Source organism: Gopherus evgoodei, chromosome 7 (assembly GCF_007399415.2).
Source record: "Gopherus evgoodei ecotype Sinaloan lineage chromosome 7, rGopEvg1_v1.p, whole genome shotgun sequence".
Taxonomy (NCBI): domain Eukaryota; kingdom Metazoa; phylum Chordata; order Testudines; family Testudinidae; genus Gopherus; species Gopherus evgoodei.
Window position 1 is genome coordinate 67327816 of NC_044328.1, and position 22944 is coordinate 67350759.

The 22944-nt window shown below is 42.3% G+C and overlaps 1 protein-coding gene and 1 long non-coding RNA gene across 2 annotated transcripts in view; one reads left to right on the forward strand and one right to left on the reverse strand.

Annotated features, from left to right (window-relative positions):
- CHUK (component of inhibitor of nuclear factor kappa B kinase complex) overlaps positions 1 to 22944 on the forward strand; it is a 90527-nt gene that overhangs the window by 30141 nt on the left and 37442 nt on the right. Inside the window, 5 exon segments of the mRNA XM_030571313.1 lie at positions 5861 to 5963; positions 7768 to 7891; positions 9902 to 10053; positions 14955 to 15016; positions 20121 to 20230. Of these exon segments, the coding sequence (XP_030427173.1) occupies positions 5861 to 5963; positions 7768 to 7891; positions 9902 to 10053; positions 14955 to 15016; positions 20121 to 20230 (551 nt within the window).
- Positions 919 to 22102, reverse strand: LOC115655632. The gene is made up of 3 exons (XR_004001442.1): positions 20969 to 22102; positions 2499 to 2646; positions 919 to 1899 (listed from the first exon to the last, which is right to left on the reverse strand). It is a non-coding gene; the product is annotated as an uncharacterized LOC115655632 (long non-coding RNA).

Sequence of the window (22944 nt, forward strand, 5' to 3'; positions counted from 1 at the left end):
GTGGCTAAAATCAGAGTATGTTCTCAAAGGAGATTTTTCAACCCTGCTCCTCCTCCTGTGTAATAGTTATGACAGATGCTTCCAAAATGAGTTTTGGGGAGCACATCTCAAACAACCTTTTCATTCGAGGGCTTTGGAACCAATAAGAATCTGTGTCACACATAACTTATTAACTCACAGCTATTTGACTCTCAAATCCTTTCTTCCTCAGGTGTAAAATTCAATAGTTCAAGTAGACACACACAGTATGTCAGTTATATATTACATCAGGGGTCAGCAACCTTTCAGCAGTAGTGTGCCAAGTCTTCATTTATTCACTCTAATTTAAGGTTTCGTGTGCCATTAAAACATTTAATGTTTTTAGAAGATCTCTTCCAATCAAGTAGGCAGCAGAATAGCCTTTTCACAGACACTGCCAATAAAGATTGATCATGGATGCCTCCATTGCCGGGTGGGGAGCACATGCAGACTGTCTGAAAACTCAGGGACATTGGCCCCTCTACAGGCTGTTCTGCACATAAGCACCCTGGAACTCAGAGCTATCAGATTGGCTTACAAAGCCTTCCTGCCCCAGTCAAGGATCTGACGATACATGTGCTTGCAAACAACACCACAGCAATGCATTGTGTAAATCAGCAAGGGGGAGCCAGATCCTTTCCTCTTTGTCAGGAAGCTACGTGACTCGCACTGGTGCCTCAAGAATCATGGTCCTTCATCTCTTAGGTTTCCAAGAGATTGTCTGCCTCAGCAGGGACATCTTGGGGAGCCACAGGTGGTCTCTTAAAACTAAGGCCCTCCTGGAGGTCTTTCAGAAATGGGGGCTCTCATAGGTGGATCTTTCTGTGATGAGCCTTAATGCCAGGTGCAAACAGTTCTCTTCCAAAGGAGGCTTGTGCTCGGGTTTGCTATCAGATATCCCTTCCCACGAGCATCTATTGAAACAAGAGGTGCATCACCTTCTGCAAATAGGGATGGTGGAACTAGTCCTAACACAACACACTGGGAAGAGATTTTATTCCCATTACTTTCTGGCTCAAAAGAAATATAGGGGGTGGATACCTGAGAGGAAAACAACAAATTTGTCCGTGCCCACAGATTCAAAATGGTCAGCCTGAACTCAATCATCCCTACACCTGAAGAAAGTGACTGATTCACAGCCCTTGACCTACAAGATGCATACTTTCACATTAAAATCCACCTGGCTCTTCATAAAGACGCTTCATAAAGTTCACAGTAGGACAAGAACACTTCCAATACAGAGTCCTTCCATTCAGCCTGTAGACAGCACCAAGAGTGTTCACCAAAACACTGGCGGTAGTAGCAGTGCACTTACGCAGACAAGGGATACTCCTGTTCCCTTACTTAAACGACTGCCTAATCAAGGGCTCCACAAAGACAGAACAGAAAGAGGTGTTCAACTAACCATCTCCCTCTTCCACTCCCTGGGGCTACAAATCAATGGAAAGAAATCACTCTCACTCCAGTACAACAACTGGAATTCATAGATGCTCGCCTGGATTCACTCACGGCCAGAGCATCCCTTCCAGAGCTCTGCTTTACAAAGATGACCTCCTTTACATCAGTGGTCTCACACAGCCCATGAGTGCATGCATGCACCTGCTTACACCTACTAGTGCACGTCCCAGTATGCCAGGCTACATATGCAGTGGCAAGCACGTCAGGCTACACATACAGTGCCTACAAACATGGCTAAATACAGTCTACCTACCACAGAGGCACAGCCTAAACAAGAGAATCACACTCTCACCGCAGAGGTGATTCAATCACTGCACTGGTGGACAAACCCATCAAATGTGTGCTCAGGCCTACCTTTCCAACAGGAAACACCATCAGTTCAAATCACAACAGACGCCTCCCTGATAGGATGGCGGGCCCCACCTGAAACAATATAGTGCCCAGGGCAAATGGTCACCAACAAAGACGCACCTTCACATAAACCTACTAGAACTATGTGTGGTCTGCAGTGCATGCTATCACTTCTTTCCTCTAATAAGAAACAGAACGTTAACAGAAAACATTGCATGCATATTCTTTATCAACTGCCAGGGTGATCCCCTTCGTTATGTGTGGAAGCTCTAAAGTTATGGAACTGGTGCAAAAAGCACAATATCACTATAACAGCTTCATATCTAGCAGGCTGCCTGAATATAATGGCGGACATACTAAGCAGACAGTTCTCACCAGAACACAAATGGGAACTGGATGAAATAACACAACACATCTTTTGGAGGTGGAGAAATCCATCCATATACCTATTTGTCACATGAGCAAACAAGAAGTGCCCAGGATTCTGCTCACGAACAGGACAGGGCATGCAATGATTGAGAGATGTGTTCCTGATAAAATGGAATGCCCTGCTCCTATATGCTTTGTCTCCAATTCCTCTAATCTCCAGAGTCATAAACAAACTACGAACCAACAGGGCCAAAATATTCCTCATAGTGCCAACATGGCCCAGACAGACTTGGTTCACTTACCTGAATCACATGGTGATATGCACTACATTCAATATCTCTCGACAACACAATCTCCTCTCGCAGGACAACAGACAAGTCCTCCGTCCCGATCCAGGGAAATTTCTCCTGAGTGTGAGGCTCCTTCATGGCTCCAAGGGGACGAATTAACCTGTTCGGATCAAGTACAAATAGTACTGGTTAATAGCAGGAAACAAAATACACAACGTACTTATCTCCAAAAATGGAAGAGATTTTCCATTTGGTGCCAAAAAAAACAAATATCAGCAAACCAGGCCCACTCCCATTGATCCTGGAGTACCTACTATCGTTAAAGAAATCAGGACTGGCTACAAACTTGATCAAAGTCTACCTTGTGGCAATAAGCATTTTCACCAGCAGGTAGAAGGGACCTCAGTGTTCGCCCACCCGATTACAAAGAGATTCGTAACGAGGCTACAAAACATGTACCCGGACATCTGTGAACTCTCTCTGGCATGTAGTAAACCTAGTGCTCAAATCCTTAACTAGAAAACCATTCGAACCCTTAGCATCTTGTTTTGTGCTCCATTTATCAATGAAAGTAACATTCTTAATATTCATCACATCGGCACGATGAGTGAGCAAGATTGGGCACTCATGGCTCATGCCCCCCATACACAGTGTTCAACAAGGAAAAAGTGACACTGAGGACTCACCCAAAATTCATGCCCAAAATATCATTCTCATTCCACTTTAACCAGCCAATTCCCTACTCACTTTCCACCCTAAACCATACAACAACCCACAAGAGGCAGCATTACACACACATGATCATGTATACTGTGCCATGGCCTTTTATCTAGACAGGACAAAGACCTTTCATAAGTCCCCCCCGACTGTTCATAATAACAAAGGAAAGGTCGAAAGGCACAGCTATATCAACACGAGACTATCGAAATGGGTATCAAACTACATCCATTTGTGCAAATCCTTACGTAACACTGAAGCTGCAAAGCGCATCAGAACACACTCGACAAGGGCTGTAGCAGCTTCTACAGCATTTCTGCACAATGGGCCCATCCTTGACATACGCAGAGCAGCTTACATGGCATCCACGCTTTCACCAATTGTTACGCAATCACACTTTGCTCGAGCACAGATGCTAAATTAGGCTGCACAGTCCTAGCAGCAGCTACACAATCAACTCCAAAGCCCCTTCCATCCACATGTGGGCACTGCTCTACGTTCACCTGAAGTGGAGCACCCACAGGACACCACTGGATGAAGAAGAGGTTACTCACCTTGTGCAGTAACTGAGGTTCTTTGAGATGTGTGTCCCTGTGGGTGCTCCATTACCCATCCTCCTCCCGCTACTTGGAGTAACAATCAGCTGCTCCATAATAGAGAAGGAACTGAGGGGTTTGAGGCGTGTGCATGTCAGAAGAGGCGTCAGCACCACCACGAGACAGCTACTGTGCACACATGCCCCAGCCAGACATTGCTAGCAAAAACTCCGATCGACGGTGCCAGGACGCACCACCACCTGAAGTAGAGCACGCATGGGGACACATCTCAAAGAACCTCAGTTATTGAACAAGGTGAATAACCTTTTCTTTTGGATTATTTACTCTTTGTTAAGCTTGGTATAGCTACACCTAGCGGTGATATCTGTTAGTCATCCCCATATTCAAAGTCATACTATTTTCTCATGCCCTATGGCAGATATGCCCAAACCGCAGCTTGTGAGCTGCATGTGGCTCTTTTACAGTTGAAGCACAGCTTGCAGAGCCACCCTCTCCCTGTCCATTCTTCATCTACCAGACTGACGGGGAGGAGAGCTCGGGGCTTCGTCTTGGGGTGGGGTGGTGGGGCTAGGGGCTTCTGCCTTGTGGAAGGGGGATTTTGGGCTTTAGCTTCACAGGGGGTATTGGGGCAGAAGCCCTGCACCCTGGCATACACTGTCCTTCGAGGCAGATAGTGCATGTCTTGCAGCTCTGGAGCTTCTGAAAATTATCATATAAAGCTCGGAGAGTTAGTAAATTTGGCCACCCCTGCCCTGTGGCATCAAAAAATTTTAAGGGGCTCATGTTTTCCCCCTCAAACCTCAGCACGGTACTGACAGATGGATGAGCCCTCTCTGTTTGAGTTTCTGACTGTGCATTCTCTTTACCATCTGTCAGTGAACACTGCCTTCTTGATAGCCATCATATCAGCTAGGAGGATAGGGGACATTCAAGCTCTCAGCTCAAGGCCTCCTTGTATGATTTTCCTCAGGGACAGTCTTCCTCACCTGATATGTCTGCCTAAGTTAGTGTCCAACTGTCACACCAACCAATCTATTCACTTTCTGGTTTTCCTTCTGAAACCTCACTTGTCCCATTCACGCTCCTGATGTTAGGATGTTATTCTTTTATTTGAACAGAACCAAACCAAAGATGTATGACTAGACTTTTCATGGTGTCTTCTGAGAGGGTTAAGGCTCAATCAGAATCTTCACAGAGACTAAGTGGGTCTTGAACTGTGTCAAGACCTGCTATCCCCTAGCCAATAAAGACACACTTGGACAAGTTAGAGCTCGCTCCAACTGTGCCCAGGAAGTCTCTGTGGCCTGCCTTACATATTTCTGAAATGGAGACCCTGTAGAGCAGTAGCATGGAATTCAGTCTGCACTTTTATCTCCCAGTATTCTCTTGTGCAAGCTTCCAAGGTGGATGTAGGGCAATCTTACAATCACTATTCAAGTAGATGTCCCCTCACCCACCTTCTGGCTTTCAGATGATTGATTGCTAATCATGAAGAGAGGAACCGGTGTGGGCAAATACTCGAAGAAAATATGGTTACTTGCCCTACAGTGATTGTAGTTCTTCGAGATGAGTTACCCACACAGATTCCCCATCTTCCCAACGTTCCTGGTGATGGAAGTCTTATTCATGGGATTTTTTATTGGCAAAGGAATAGAGCATGGGTTGCTGCCACCCTGCCCTATATACTTTCTGCTGTGGAAAATGACAGGGTGTGGGAGGGCAAAGATGCAGCCCTAAAGGACACTGCTGTTCAAAAGAATCCAATCTTGGGCTTGTGTGTGGGGTCTGAACCTAAGCTGTGCTTCATGTGTTTATCCTTCCAAGGCCAGGGGCCAATATTTTAAAGAATAGGTGCTTAATGTTAAGATCCTTAGTCCCGGTTTAAGGACCTAAATAGAATAGCTCGATTCACCAAAGTACTGAGCCCTCATCAGCTCTCAGTGTACAAAATGATGGCTGTATCTGAGATCAGCATCTCCTCTAACTAGTTCAAAAAATTGCATAGCACTAAACCGTTGGATTGGTGAGATGTGTTGAAGTGCTTTTGAGGACAGTTTGTGTTTGGGATTCTTTGTTTATAATCTTTCTTTCTCTCACCAGAGAGGCTGGGACAGTTACATGGTTTATTTGTTCGATAAAAGCAAAACTGTGTATGAAGGACCCTTTGCTTCCAGAAGTCTGTCTGACTGTGTAAATTACATTGGTAAGTGTATTCCAATAGACTTTGAACCTGAATGCCCTTCAACTACTTTAATACCCAATTTGTCTTGCTTAAAAATCTGCATCTACAGAGTGTCTGAGATATTTTCTCTTTAAGCTCTTCAAAGATTTATATTAAAACCCCTGAGCATTGAGGGAACACAGTCCGTCTCCACTGTCAGTAAATAAATCCCATCCAAATAGAACCACAACTGGTGTGGCCAAAAACTCTGTAGTGTGAGTTCCTGTGGGAGCAGACTGCTGTGCAATCATATAAATTAGGGAAAAGACCTGTTACCTGACCATGTCTCCAACTCTCACCTCTTCGTCCCCAAGTGTTCCATTACAGCTTTGGTAACACAGTTGGGTGGGAGTGGACACTTTTGCCTATGCCTTATTGACTAAGATGAGTGGGAGAGTGGGGGGGAGGGAATTAGATTCCAGAACCTCTCTTCCCTCCTGTTCCTCTTTGGGGTGTAATAGATGGTATTGTTATGTGGCATGCACACAAGGACTAAGGTTATACATGCAACCTTAACTTTGGCATCTCGTAACTGTTGAGTGCTCAACTGTGCAACATTAGTGTTCTTCAAATGTAGTTTTTTATGTGTACAGCACTATAGATGTGCATGGGATATGACTGACACATAGCAGTTCTTCTGTGTGTGGTTGCACATGTCCATCATCCACTGTAGGGGTATGAGTGCGCAAGGGCACAATTGTCAGAGTTTTCTCCCAATGGTACTCATTGAGGCAGCACGAGTGCCCTCTGTGCCTTGTGCGCGGTACACAGACAAATGGAGCAGAGCCACTCTGACCCTCCTCAGTTCCTTCCTGCTGCCCATGATGGTTGTTGGCATTCCCTTTTCTTCTGCAAGTCTTTTTGTCAAGCATGTAAATAGTGCCCATTTGTAAGTTTTTCTGTATAGTTAGTGTAGGTTGGATATTAATGTAGTTTAAAAAAATAAACTGGCTTTGTTGGTTTTGTGGATCTAGCACCCAGTCTGGGTACCAGCCCTAGTACTGGAGATATGCCAAGCTCACTGGTTTTCAAGTCCTTCCACCCTTGTAGTAAGGCACTGCCTAACAGTGACCTTCATCCCAGTTCCCTTAAGTGCTTGAGGGAGGCTCACATGAGCTACAAATGTAGCCTTCGTAAGGACTTCAAGTGCTACTCCAAGAACAGGGCATCCAGACTTACATACCTGCTGCTGGGATTGATACTACATTGTCTGTCTGAACCATCTACCTTTGTCCAGGTGCCTTGGCATCAGTTAGCAGTGCATCTCCAGCGTTATTGGTACTGAGAGGCAGATTGGTGTCACTGGTACCAAAGAGGAGGCATTGTACACAGGACTTGGTACCTGAGTCATCAAAGGAGGTGAAGAGGTTGAGCTTATCTAAAGACTTGGGAGTGTGCCCATAGAGGAGGCACTCTCCAGGGCACACCTCTAAGCAGGGAAATTCATTGACTCCAGAGCCCAGTATGGGCCAGCTGAGACTGACAAAAGATCAAAATCGTGTGTCCCTGCCTAGCTGTTCTCACCATCAAGAGTATATTAGACATCAGTGATCATTTGACTGAGTTAGAAATGTCTTAATTCTGATGATGTTTTGTAATTTTTTTAATGAGTCTGACTGGATCTTTACCCATTACTTTATTATTCTCTTGAAATAGATTATTTTGTAGCTAAAAGTCTTGCAATGTGAAAAATAATGCTGGCAGTGGTACAGAAATGCAATGTTAGCCTTTTACAAATATTCCAGGAAACTTCATTTATACAGTTTTCTTTTTCTCTTGTGTGCAGTACAGGACAGCAAAATTCAGTTGCCAATTTCACAGCTGCGTAAAGTTTGGGCAGAAGCCGTGCACTATGTGACTGGGCTTAAAGAAGATTACAGCCGGCTATTCCAAGGGCAGAGAGCTGCAATGTAAGTTGGTGCAAATTCAGTAGACCAGGAAGAGAGATGTGTGCATGGAAGATGTTTGAACTGAAAGCTCTATGAATTAAAGGATTCTTGGATACCTACTCTTTTGAAGTGCTTTGTTCTTTTTGTCCATAAACTTAAATTGTAAACCAGATGAGAACTTGTTCTAATCTGTTAAATATTCAGTGCTTCTATATATTATTTACATCAGTAAAAGCAACTTCAACTTTAAAAATCAATAAGCTAGAGGCTGTTTCTGTAGTGTTGCTTATTGCAGCTGGTCTGGGTTTATGGTGGCTGTAGTTTTATTCTTGCAAATGCATTTTAGCAGTAAGTGTAGATTGAGAATTCTAATGGCTCATGATCAAGACTGTTTGGTCAGAAGGAGTGCTTTGTGTTCTTCATTAGGTCATAAATCATAGCAGAAGATGCTGAGCATTTTCAAAGGTGTATTTTCCATCAAACATAATTGTATCCTAGATAAAAACTGCGTTGAGCTGGAGTTAAGGTTTAGCTCAAATTAGTAATTTTGAGTAAAATAAGTTGCTCCAATGATGTAATTGTCCTCAAAACAAACGTTAACAAGCCCAGGAAATTCCAAGTTAAAGTTAACCTTTAAAAGAAAAGATTAGTGCATGATAGCAGTTGTAGTCTAGATTAGTTTAAAGTAAACTAATTTTTAAAGATACATTAGATTTTTTTTTTCTTCATGGTGTCACAAAGACCATTAGTCCATTTAAAAAAAACATTCAAGTGTAGCCTGTGCCCAAGATTTCAGTGAGTGTTTACTATATGGTAAATTGGAAGTTTTTGTTACCCGAAGACTGGAACACAAGGTAATTACCTTAGAACCCACTTCAGAATTTAAATTTTTAACTCCTAAACTAATGGATTTACTTGCAAATACTCAGAAAATTCATTCTGTGTTCAGAGTACATGCTATAAGTTTGGTGATGGTACGCTGCATTCTTCTTCATTCACCAGAGTGGTCAAATCTCCACCTTATGTGCAAAACTCAACTCAGCCTTAACTGTGGAATCACAACTAGCAGCTCCATTATATTTATTCAGTTTTATTGAATGTAGCAAAACAGTACTTCTCATTGAGGGGTACCTTCACAGGCTAAATTTAAAGTTTCAAAGTTCAGTTCTATGAAATAACACAAGTATCTTGTATGTTGGAAAACAGTAGCTGTAAAATTTTCAGTGGGCAAGACTGTACTTCAGATGTTCATAAGCCAGAAAAAGCTAAAAGGGATTTTAAAAAAATAATTGATCATATTCCAGGAACAGACAGCAGATGATAATAAAGATAGTTTTTGCAAGTTTAACTGTGATGGTTGCTCTGTGACCAATATAATATACCTCTACCTCGATATAACGCTGTCCTCAGGTGCCAAAAAATCTTACTGCATTACAGGTGAAACTGTTATATATAACTTGCTTTGATCCACTGGCGTGTGCAGCCCTGCCCCCCCTCCCCCCCCGAGCATAGCTTTACTGCCTTATGTCCGAATTCGTGTTATATCGGGTCATGTTATATCGAGGTAGCGGTTAGTACTAATACAGATTGTTCAGAGTAGTTTGCATGTGCAGGGATAGATGGTCTTATTATTGGAATTATGGTAGCACCGGGAGGCCCCAGCCATGAACATTCCCCTGTTTTGCTTGGTGCTGTACAATTACATACCCAGTCAGTCCCAACCATGGAGAGTTCACTGTCTAAATAGCCAAGACAACTTACATGGGAGGAAAAGGAAGAATTATTGTCCACATTTTACATATGGGGAACTGAGGCCCCGAGGGATTTAAATGACTTGCCCAGGGTCACATATGGGGTATGTGTCTCTGCTGGAAACTTTATGCCGGAAGGTATTAAAAAATTCAGTGCCACTGATGCATTTCCTTTAGATGTTAGAATTCAGTTTCTCCATAGCAGTTCAGTCTTTGCTGCTAATTCACAGAATTCCAGTTGTATTAATTTTAACAGGCCCTGTTTGCAATTATTGTTTAGGTTGAGTCTTCTTCGATATAATGCCAACTTAACCAAGATGAAAAACAATATGGTGTCCGCATCTCAGCAACTGAAAGCAAAGCTGGAATTCTTTCATCAGAGTATTCATCTTGATCTGGAGAGATACAGTGACCAGATGGCTTATGGAATATGTAAGTATTTTTGGAATAGTTGAAGGCCCCAACGAAGGTCATGGTGGGTAGATAGTTCCTGCTGCAGATAACTTGTAATGTAAAAGATATAGATAGAGGTTTGAGGATGAAGACTCTCATACAAGCAAATGAATTTTTGGGGGGATCAGTACAGTTTTGCTAGTGTTTTTTTTAATTGGGGACAGAGGTCAGGGGACCTAAGACCTGGAAGAAAACACAAAATCATCACTAATAAAGTTTGCAGATAAACAAGGTAGGTGAGCGATGTCTTTTATCGGACCTAATTCTGTTGGTGGAAGATACAAGCTTTTGTGTTACACAGAGCTCTTCTTCAGGTCTGGGCTCTCCAATCCTGAAGAACTTTGTGTAGCTCAAAGTTTGTACCTTCCACCAACAGATTTTGGTCTGATACAAGACATCACCTTCCTTGTGTTTCTCATATCTTGGGACCAATACTGCTGCAGCACCACTGCAAACAAAGTTTGCAGATGAGACACAGATTGAGCGAGTGGTAGATAATGAAGACGAGGTTACTGATACAGAATGATCTGGATCACTTTGTAAGCTGAGCACAGGCAAATAATATATGTTTTAATATGGCTAAATGTATGCACGGAGTCCTCGGACTTACGACCCAGTTCATTCCTCAGAATTGCGTTGTAAGTTGAAACGTTGCAAGTTGAAACCGCTTTTCCCATAGGAATCAATGGTATAAAGGGGGGGATTAGTTCTTGAACCAAGGCTTGATACACTGTTTTCACCACAAGGACCCAGATTTTTGTACTAAATGAATTATAGATGACTAACGTAGCAATGTCAATGTATTTATTTGTTTAAACAGCATTCAAATAAACATATATTCACATATGCTTTGACTTCCCAGAACTTTTTGAAGGGCTCTTGGCTAGGGGCTTCTCTGCAGTCTTCAAGAAAGTGTCTAAGGAAGTTTGGACAGATGTTCTCCTCTTCTCCTTGTAAATTTCCATGTAGCAGCTGTTATAATGAATGGAGCTGGAAGGGGAACCCTTGCAGTGCCTTGGCTGTGGAAGCCAATCAGACAAGCTAGCTTGTTTCCGGGAGGCCTTGCTGCTAGTTTTTGATTGGCTGAGCTTGGGGCTGGGAGCCAATGAGAAAGCTTGAACAGTGAAATCAGTGATTGGCTGAGGCGCAGCATGTGATGTGTGCTGTTCTCCCTGCCAGCTTTCCTCATAAGGGTGAAACAAGCATCAGAGGGGCGAAACGAGCAGTCAATTGAAAAGTGTCATAAGTGGCGTTGGACATAAGTTGGGCATCATAAGTCCAAGGACTCCCTGTACATTTAGGAACAAAGAATGTAGGCAATGCTTATGGGATGAAGGACTCTATCCTGGGAACCAGTGACTCTGAAAAAGATTTGGTGAGAGAGGTGGATAATCAGCTGAACATGATTTCCCAGTGTGATGCTGTGGACACAAGGGCTAATGCGATCCTGAGATGTGTAAATGGACATCTTGAGTTGGAGTAGAGAAGATTTTAAGGCAGTATTTGGCCCTGGAATGCTGCATCCAGTTCTGGTGTCCATGGTTCAAGAAAGGTGTTGAACAATTGGAGAGGGTTCAGAGAAGAGCCCTGAGAATGATTTAAAAGCATTGAAAACATATCTTAGAGCAGGGGTTCTCAAACTGGGGGTCGGGACCCCTCAGGGGGTCGTGCGCTGTCAGCCTCCACCCCAAACCCCGTTTGGCCTCCGGCATTTATAATGGTGGTAAATATATAAAAAAGTGTTTTTAATTTATAAGGGGGGTCGCACTCAGGGACTTGCTGTGTGAAAGGGGTCACCAGTACAAAAGTTTGAGGATCATTGTCTTAGAGTGATAGACTCAAGGAGCATAATCTATTTAACTTAACAAAAAGAAGGTTAAGAGGTGACTTGATTGCAGTTGATAAGTACCTATACAGGGAGCAGATACTTAATAATGAGGTCTTCAGTCTAGCCAGAGGAAAGGTATAACATGATCCAATGGCTGGAAGTTGAAGCTAGACAAATTCAGACTGGAAATAAGGCATACATTTTTAATAGTGAGGGTAATTAACCATTGGACGTATTTACCCAAGGTTGTGGTGGTTCTCTCTCACTGACTATTTTTAAATCAAGATTGGCTATTTTGCTAAGACAGGCTTTAAGAATTATTTTTGGAAGCTTCTGTGGTCTGTGTTATACAGCAGGTCCAAGTAGGTGATCACAATGATCCCTTCTGTCCTTGGAATCTATGAATGGCAGAAGTGAGGGAGTTGGTGAGAATAAGGGAGTAGGAAAAGGAAGAAACAGGAGGACAGTCCCATTTCTGCGCACGCTTTGTCATGGTACGGTTTTGTAGGCATCATGGTGGGCATGCCCTAAAGAGGCATTTCTAGGAGATATGGGAAGAGCGTGGCTCTATGAATTTAGTTGTGGAATTTTCCTAGGTAAAAGAGCTGTGGGAGAAAATGGCTGGTGGGGAAGGAAGTTGAGAATGTTGGCAGAGTGAAAGTGGGGTCAACATTGCAAGGAACTAGTAGAGCAGCTAGGTAGGGCAGGACTAAGTTGTCAAGGACCTTAAAGGTGAAGACAAGATGGCTGCTGCTTGACGCAAAGTGAAGGAAGAGCAAGGGGTTAATGTGGTCAGTAACAAGCCACAAAGGTGTATGTAGCATCAGCAATTTGAATAGATTTGTAAGTCTGCCGTAATCAAGGCCAGAAAGGTTGCAGTAGTCAGAACGGGAAATAATGAAACCCTGGATGAGCATTTTGGTTGCATAAACAGAAGATAGGCTGTTACATATGGAGAAACAGCAAGATTTATACCTGGTTAGTATGTGTAGCCATAGAAAGGGTTGAGTCAAAGAAATGCTGCCTGAATGCCTGATAGGATAGTCATGGTGTCAACTGATATGGGAGAAAGAAGGGAGAGAGGGCTTGAGGAAATGATTAAAAGATCAATTTTTTCCATGTTTTGTTTAATCTGTGAACAGGATATAATCCATGCAGATATATCAGAGACAGGATGAGATGCTGGGTTGGATGGACGTAGATTTGTGAGTCATCAGCAATAACGGTGGTGGTTGAAGCCATGCTTGTTAGATATGTGCACCTAATAGGTATCAATGGACATAATAGGTATCAATGATTGTGCCAATCAAGAGGGTGGGTAAAGAGCCTGCTATAGGAGTGGTCAGTGAAGCAGGAGGAGGACCCTGAGAAAATAGAGCTATGAAAGTCTTTAAAAAGAGTTAAAAAAATTAGGGAGTGGTCAGTGGTGTAAGAAGCTATCCAAAGGTCAAGGAGGAAGACTGATATACGAGCCCTGAGATTTGGCCTGGAAGAGGTTTAGAGGTTTGGTGTGAGCAGCTTCCATGGAACAGAAAGGGTGACAGCTGGATTGAAGAATTAGTGTGTGAGGCATGGGATCTTGGGTTCAAAAAGGCAATTAAGCAAAGGACTAAATTTTTTTTTAGATAGGGGAGACTCGTCTTGGGAGGAGAACAAACCTGAAGTGAAGAGTGAGTTGATGGGGTAGTGAGGAAGCTATTCTAAGCATGCTCTGCTAGGCCTCTAAAAAATCTAGTTGCTATTGTGTTGAGCTGCCTTCCTCTCAGTTCATTTCCTTCTCAAACCTCAGTTTGTACTTTCCGGAACCTGTCCTCTTAATCGTAATCCGTGGGGCTGTCAAGATGTGTGGCACATGTTCATTCCATGACCTGCCTTCCTTCCCCTGTCAATCAGAATCTATTCATTCTGAATTCTGGTGTGAAGGAACTGAAGGGGGATCAGGGCAGCTCTGCCTTTTATACTTTGGCCTGGGAGCAAAAGCATATGGAGGATGCAAGTGCCATCCTGAAGGGTACTGCATTGGGGAAAACTCTTTGACTTTAGAGTGTGCATGCCCAAAACGCCAAAGTGGAATGGATATGTGGAACACATCTTGAAGAACAACTTACAGAAATCTTAACTTAAAAAATCTGCCACATGTTCATTTCCTTCCCTGGAGTTCCTGCCCATTCCAAAGTTTGAATTCACTGAAGGAAGCAAGACTCCCTTGACCCCTTCGCATAAAGTTTTTTACATTTGAAGCAATGGGCAATTGGCATTGTTGACAACTTTATACATAGTGTAGTTTTGCTGATCATTTCTCACTTTTGCCATTCTGGTGGCACATTTTTTTTTTCTTACGGAAATCTATCTGTATATGTTCCCCATTACCATAGTATCTGAGTGCTTTGCTGTCTCTAATATATTTATTCTCACAATAATCCTATGAGGTAGAAAAGTGTTGTTACCTGCATTTTAGATTAATAGATGTTAAGGCCAGAAGGGACTATTCTGATCATCTAGTCCTGACCTATTATTTGGCACAGACCAGAGAACCTCATCGAATGATTCCTGCCTCAAGTTCATAACTTCTGGTTGAGCTCTTTTTAATAGTGAGTGTGACTAAATGTAGTTACAACTGACATAGGGATGTGGTGAAGTCTCCATCATTTGGAGTCTTAGAATCAAAATGGGATGTTTCTTTTTAAGAGATCTTCTATAGCTCAACCAGAAGATATGTTTGATGCTGGAATAACTGGATGAAGTTCTTTGGCCTGTGTTATACAGGCCACAAAAATTTCCAAAAGTGGGAACCTAAAGAGATGAAGTTCATGGGCCTGATTTTCAAAAAGTGGCTGGACTCAAGATAACTGAAGCCATTGCAAGCTGTTTGGGTTCTCAGTATTCTTGAAGTTCAGGACACTTATTTAGGTATCTAACTATGGACGTGAGTGTGTTTCTTTAGGTACTCATTTTCTAAAATTTTTATCTGTATGCATTTATCTAGGTTCGTTCCCAATTCATGTGATATCTGTGCTTTTTTGTTGATTAATCAGACTCCATTTCTTTTAAGCCTCAGAAAAGATGCTCAAAGCCTGGAAGGAAATGGAAGTAAAGGCCATCCAGTGTGCTGAGGTATGGGAGTGAAAGAAGGATACTTGATGTCTGGGAGAGGGGGGACTTGGCAGGCTGAGATAATGAAAATTTTTGCATTTGGGTCAGTTTCGCCTCTTGAAGTGTTACTGAGGGATAACTTATGCAACCCACAGGACCTGTGTATGGTGTAGAAAACTCAAGGGATTCTCTCAGGCAATTATAACATTTTTAGAGGAACTGAATCATTGAGTCTGATGAAATACATTCACTTAAATAAATGTTGAGTCATGACTTAATAAACTTAAGCTATAGTGTGTGCCATAGCTGAAGCAGCTGTTCAAGATACTTCATGTACTGAGCGAAGTAGCAATAACAAAATTACTGTTTCAGCCAGAGGATCTTCCTCAAGAAACAATCCAACTGTCACCATGATATTCAAATGTAACAATTTATTTCTCCATTGTACTCTTTCCATTGTCTTCTTAGAGTCCATATTAGAAACACAAGGTCATGGAAAACTATTATTCATTTCTAGAGTGAGGTGATTTGGGAGTAAATGAGATTTTGTAGTTTGTTCCCCTCCCATCCCCCACACAAGATATTTTTGGTTTACCAAGCTTGACAGGGAACCAATCACTTAACATCTTACCACTTTATTTTAAACTTGTCTTGACATCAGAGTAATTGAAATACCTAAACCATCCATTTTGACATCCTCTTTCTAAAGTTCACTTCTCATTACGGAAGTATCTCTTATGATGCAGTTTGTAGCTTCCAAGGCCAGAAGGGACCACTGTGATCGTCCAGTCTGACCTCCTGTGTAACACAGGGCACAGGACTTCCCTGAATTAACTCCTGTTTGAGCTAGAGCATCTCTTTTAGAAAAATATCTAATCTTGATTTTAAAATTTCTGGAGATGGCAAATCCGCCATAACCCTTCGTAAGTGTCACGGATGCACAGGTTTGGTGCTACATCCTTAGCTTTTGAACAGTCTCTTGGAGGAACCCCCTTAATATGCCAGACCCTCAAGGGGTCTCATTTTTCCTTCAAGGAAGACAATGCAGACTCACTGCATCCTTGATTGGAGGCTCCAGCATTCCTGCTTCACACCATGAATTCTGGTCAGCAAGTCCAACTGAGAGAGACTTCTGGTAGAGACTTGTACGCTCTTCAGGGACTAATGCACCCTAGCCAGTATTTCCCATGACACCCTAAACTGTTTTTTCAAAACAGAGTAGGATTTATTAGAGATGTGGTGGGTCAGGTAATATCTTTTTCTCAGTCCAGTAAAAGATATTACCTTACCTATGTTATCTCTCTAATATCCTGGGATCGACATGGCTACAACTACCTAGCATACAACAATGTAGGATTTATTAGTCAATTGGAACGCCGTGTTGGAAGTCCTTAGATTAGCAAAGAGAAATAAAGGTTAAAGCACAGTCCATTCAGGTCCGTCTAGAACCATTCACCAGCTGAGCCTAAATTTATTTATGGCCAGTTTATTGCCCTTTGCTCTTGTGCTAACATAGTCCTTTAGCTTAAATAGCTCTTCTCCCTCCCTGGTGTTTACTCCCCTCATGTGTTTATAGAGAGCAATCAGATCCCTTCCTAGCCTTCATTTTGCTAGACTAAGAAAGCCAAGCTCTTTGTCTCCTCTCATAAGAGAGTCTCTCCATTCCCCTGATCATCCTCACAGCCTTACACTCTACCTCTTACAGTTTTAATTCATCTTTCTTGAACATGGGTGACCAGAAATGTATACAATATTTCAGATTCCTTGTATAATGGTATTAATACTTCCCTATCTCTGCTGGATATACATCACCTTATACCTCCTAGGATCGCCTTTATCTTTTTTGTGGCCTTGGTACATTTGTGGCTTATAGTCATCCTGTAGTGATCAGTACACCCAGGTCTTTCTCCTCTGTCATTTCCAACTATGAGCTCCCAGTTTATAGCAGAAATTCTTGTTTTTAGCCCGTAAGTACATGACCTTGCACGCTGTACTATTGCATGTCATCCCACTTCTATTACTCCAATCCTCTAGGTTATTCAGTTCTTACCGGATAATATTTCATTCCTCCGCTGTGTTGATGCCTCCCAACTTTGTGCCATCAGTACATTCCTACTTTTTTGTTCCTAGATCGCTGATTAAAATATTAAACAAGAACTGTCCCAAGACTGATAGTTGGGAGTCTCCACTAATAACTTCCCTCCAGGCACAACCCATTGTCATATCCCTTTTAGTCAGTTCATATTCTCGAATTCCACTAATTTCGCATGGGGAACTGTATCAAATGCTTTATTTGAAATCCAGCTAAATTTGATTGAGTGTGTTTTCCTGGTCTAGACAATCATTTATCTTACCTACGATAGATATCTGGTTAGTCTGGCATGATCTACCTTTTGTAAACCCATGTTGCATTTTGTCCTATTTTCCATTTACCTCCATGTCTTTAATCCTTTTGTTAAAGTTTTTTCCCAAGTCTTGTCTGCTATTGAAATCAGACTAACAGGTCTGTAGTTGCCTGGAACCCTTTTTCCTTTTCTTAAACTACTTTTGATATTCTCCAGTCTATATGGTACTTCTATCAATTTACTAGATTTATTAAAAATCCTTGCTGCTGAATTTGTAATGTCGTGTCCCAGTTGCTCTAGTATTCTGGGATGGAGTTTATCCAGTTCCTCCACTTTGAATTTAAAGATGTTACATTTTTAAATCAAGATTGGATGGCTCTTTCTAGAAGATAAGCTCCAGCTCAACTACGAGATGTGGGTTTAATGCAGGAATTACTAGTGGGTTTTCAGGTCTATGCTGTGCAGGAGCTCAGACTGGATGAGCTAATGGTCCCTTCTAGCCTTAACATCTATGAAACCTTTACTCCACCACAATGTTGTGTGTTTGCCTTGGAATTCTACTGTTTTTTTCTTCCAAAACAATGAAGCATCACTTCATGTGTTCTAGAAGTAGTTGTGGGCCAGTCAGATAAATATATTGAAGCAGCTTTTACATAGTGCATTCAGATGGTGGAGGTAATTCCAATATTAGTGTTGCCTAACACTTTGCATTTTATTTTTTTAAATAAAGTGTGTTTTGTGGAAGTGGGATGTTTATATAGAGTCCCGTCCCTTTCCACAAATTGCTCAACCTTTTTTTCTATCAGGGGCCAGTTAGGAAAGGCTCAGTTTAAAGGCTTCAGGATCTGTCATCCATAATCCTGTTCTTCTGGGTAGCGGGGTTTAAGGTCCTATCTCTGATTTTTCTGGATGTCGATGAGATGCGGAGGATTCCCTCTTGATTGTTGTGCTTGCATGGCATAGGAAATGTGTAGTTGTTGTTGCTGCCAGCACACTAGCTAAATTATGCTCTTTACTACAGCTTCCCCTGTTGACCATTCTTTGTTCAAGTGTCTAGAACGATTAGAAAATGCTACATCTACTGTTTCCTCTGGTTCTCCTGACTCAAGGAGGATGCTGATGTGTTTCCTTGGTGTTTTTTCCCCACCAGCTTAGGTATGCTATTGCTGTGTCCAGTGTCTGGATCCCGGCAGATTTAGTTTGATGACTTGGACCTCGAGGTCCATCTCCCAGAGTAATTGGTGGATATTATCTTCTCTGTCTATAGCTATACTGGAAGTCTTCTAATCAGTGCACTCTCAGGATAGCTTTAATGCCAAGTCAGCATCTAACAGAACTTGTCTTTGGGTCATATTGGATGGCTTGACTAATAGGGCTTAGTCTCAGAACTCTGTTACGTTTTCCTGCATTGAACACCCTGAAGATGGAGCAGTGCTTTGATCCATGTGCTGCCTCCACCTGGATTCTTTTTCTTAAGAATTAAGAAGTTAAGGCTGTCTTGTCAAAGTCCACTTGTTTCTCTTAGAAGGATAAGTGACATTTTTATTTTGTCCTCAGGTTTTTTTTCACCCAGAGTACTACTTGGAGCTACTTCCAGGTTTCTTGAACTAGTATAGTTGCTCTGTATCATCTCTGTCAGGGGACACATTTCCTTTCTTATGGCCTTAACATCATACATTTCCAAGGAAACAGATGCAATCACCTGGATGTCAGCAGAACAATCCAATTCCATTTGATTAGGACACAGTCCATCTGGAATTCAGATACCTAATTCATATCCTTGCTGGCAAAATGAAAGACTTAAAAGATTCAAAATGTACCATCTCCTGATGACTCCGTTCAGCTATCTTAAAAGCATTAGGAAAAAAATCTGAACATCTACAAGTCTCAGAGCATGGTCAACTCAGTTTGATTCCACAGCCTGGGTAGAAAGAAATAGAACCTGTTATGAGAAGAATTGCAGATCTCTGGCAATCAGAGTGTACATTGATCAGATGAAAGGAAGTACAACACTTTCTTCCAAAGCTGTATTTGGTCTGAGTCCTTCTGTCTGCTGTTATCCCTACTGTGTTTCCTCATCTCATCCTGGTCTCTTCCATACCCCCCACTTGGGGAGTAACAGTATGTTATCCTATCAATCATGACTCCAGACTAGTAGATTCCTTCTATATGTGAAAACAGACAATTTGTACTTATCACAAGTTTGTCTTCTCTTAACAGAGGAATCACTACAGTGGTGTTTTCCTATTCAGGTACATAGTTTATCTATTTATAGCTTTTAAAGTTTTCAAGTTTTGAAAGCATCTCAACTTGGACTGCAATACAGTTCCACAGCTTACATATAGGAGCAGTTTCAGCACCAAAATTGACACTCTCTGCAGATTCTGTGGTCTTGTGGCTGTGGTTAACCCAACAATGCTGACTCTAGAGGAATCCTTTGTTATAAGAAGATATGTTTGCTGTTTGTTCGTATTGTCTGTGTCTGTCCAAGGTTGTTGAGGGTATTGTATGTTGTGTGAAAATTGGTCTGATTTCCGTAGAACTATAGCAGCAACTAGTTGATCTTAATGAATGATTATTGTCCCTCAATGACAGCAAGACTCGCACTTTCAGAATGTTGTTAATTCCACTGAGGTTCACTTGTCTATTGAACGAAGTAACTTGGAGAATCTTTTTGTTGATTTTTATGTATTTTTGCTCCTGAAATTGCTTAATACATGGACTATCACTTTCCAGTAAAAGCTTGAGATCTATGGCGAGTTTTATTTTTTTCTCATTAGGCTGGAGATATTGGATACCTAGATGAACAGATTATGGCTCTGCACACAGAGATTGTGGAACTGCAGAGGAGTCCATATGCAAGGCGCCAAGGAGATGTCATGGAGAGTCTGTAAGGAAAAGAGCTATTCTCTCATACTTGATGAAATAATTTTACATTGTAAGAGGTTTTATTTATATATATATATATGTTTATTTTAAAATTCTCCATTTTGAAGAGGAGAAAGTAAGTTGGGCCGGGGGGGCAGTGTGTGTGTGTGTGTGTGTGTGTGTGTGTGTGTTTCCTTCAGTGCTTTAGAATTATATACCAAAACTGCGTGCTTGAGAGAGCTGAGGTTTTTCTTGCTTTGTTTTCAGCCCAAAGAGGGAAGTAAATTTCATTGAACCATTGTTGTATGAAAATGACAATATTTTCTCAAACATCAAGTATTTCAGATGTGGTTTTGGAGCAATAATAATATTTTAAAAAAAAAACCTTGAAAATCGTTAGTTATATTCCATTTACAGCCTACTTTAAAAGAACATTGGGGTTGCAGAGTGAAACACTCAAGTTAGGAAGTGCCCAATTAAGGTTTGCACATGCAATCTTAACTTTGTCCCTTTGTGCATATGTATAACCATATAGCCTCTAGTTACTGGATCTGTTATTTCCAAAGAAACTCTTTTCTATACAGTGCTCAGTGAATGTGTGCTAACCGAGGTAGGTGTCTTCCTGATCTCTGCTTTATTCTCTGTGCATCCCTGAATGATTCCCTACACACTGTCCATCCTGGGCATTCTGGGGAAATATCTGCTGTAAGCTACACTGCTGTCAATTCAGGGGGTAGGATGAGGAGTGCTGGATACTTACCGATTAATGGTAGTGAGTCCCAACTAGCTTGATTTGCAGTCTCCAGCAGTGCCACAGGCCTGATCAAGGTTTCAGCCTGCTGCCTGACATGCTGATGAGCAACTTGTATCTTGAAATTGCTGGCTTGGAACTGGGGTTCAGAGTGGGTGGAGGAAGCCTATTAGAGACAGATAAGGAAAAAAATGTGCTGCTGAATGTGTAACCAATTATCACGTAAACAACAGCTAGAAAGCAGGAAGAACATCCCTTCCCTTCCTGAGTAAGTGAATGTTTAGAGCCGGGAAATGAGAAGAAAGGATGATCTTGTGGCTAAGGCACTGGACAGAGGCACAGGAGATCTCATTTTTCCCCCAGCTGTGTCAGATTCCCTGTATGACTTTGATCAAATCACCGATCTGCTGAATTTCAGGCTTCCACATCTGTTAAATGAGGATGATAATCTTTCCTTCCTCCGACACTGTGCCTATTCACATTGTGAGGTCTTTGGGGTAGGAACTGTCTATACCTAGCACAAAGGGGCCTCAGTTTTGGCTTGGGCCTCTGGGCACTCCGGTAATACAAATGCTTTTCCCACTGGTGACTGTAAAACAGAACTTACCGCAGTGAGAGACCTAGATCTACAGGACCGTTGTCCCAGTTACTGTGTGCCATCCAATCCAACTGGAAGTGACAGCATGTGATCCTGTACCAAAGGTGGCAAATGCTGCTCTGAAGTATGGTCCTTTTTATCTGAGTGTTTCATATTAGCACCCATCACCATGGTGTCACAGCGCTTCCATAGGAACAGGCATTCTTGGCTCACAAGCGTCTGAAAACATACCAAACCAGGTTACTTCTTCAGTTGCAGGGGGATTACATATCAGGTTCTACTATACCCCTTCCTTGTTGTGGGGTGAGGAGCAAACGGGGTGCCTGGTCCCTTGGTGACTGAGGGAGGAGGGGAGCGAGGAGCAGGTTGAGTGCTTGGCCCCTCAGAGGTTGAGGGTTATAGAGAGTGAGGAGCAGACTGGATGCCTGGTCTCTTGGCAGTTGGGGGCTGGCAGGGGTGAGAAGCAGACGGGGGTATGATGGGGTGGGGATTTTCTCTCCATCCTTGTCTCAGATTTTCTCTCTTCTGTGTATTTATTTTTCAATTACCAGTGCACACCAACAAGCATCGGACTGGGATTAGGGCACAAGAGAGACTGCTGGATCTTCAGACCTGTTTGCACAGCATCTAAAACTGAATTGAGGGAGTTGAATACTAATAAGCTCTCCTCCCCCTACATTACAGGTGCAGTGTAGTGGTCTGCTATCTAGTTGGGTGTGCCAAGAGGAAGGTGGTCTCTTAGCTATTTCTAGTGCTCTGAGAGCTCAGGTGCATTATCATGGTGTCATTTTTGACCATGCTCTATTCATGTGTTGGATGTGGTTTGGACATGGGTTTTCAGCTATGCACATTTGCATAGGTTTTGTCGTCATTTAACTCGGGACAAACTGGCAATGGTTGCATAAGCCCTTGTGATCTTGAGAAATCAGCTGTTGTAATTCCCTCTTGTGGGGCTACCACCAATGCTGATGCACCACTTGCAGCTTGTTCAGATTCAGTCACATGACAGCTTGCGAGTTTGAGCTGTTGTGAGCATATTCAGCCTCTATTGTGTTCTTTACATTAGCTGCCTATTAAGTGGCATATTCAGTCAGTTATCTTTACTGGTTTATAAAGCTCTGAATGGGACTGGCTCCCCCACACCACCTGGTGTCTAGGGGTTCTACCATCATGCCTGAAGTAGGCCTGTGACTGAGCCTTGGCTGTGGTGGTCCCCACAGTGTGGACCTCTCTCCTTCCTGAACTCTGTCCATTTCATCTCCCCATTCAAAAAATACCAAAAACTTCTGTGTTTTTTCCAGAGGTGTTTTTAAATTACTTCTGCTGTTCTGTTTTTTTCTTACTGTTTGTTTACCCACCCTGTCTAATTTTGTTGAGGTTGGGGTAT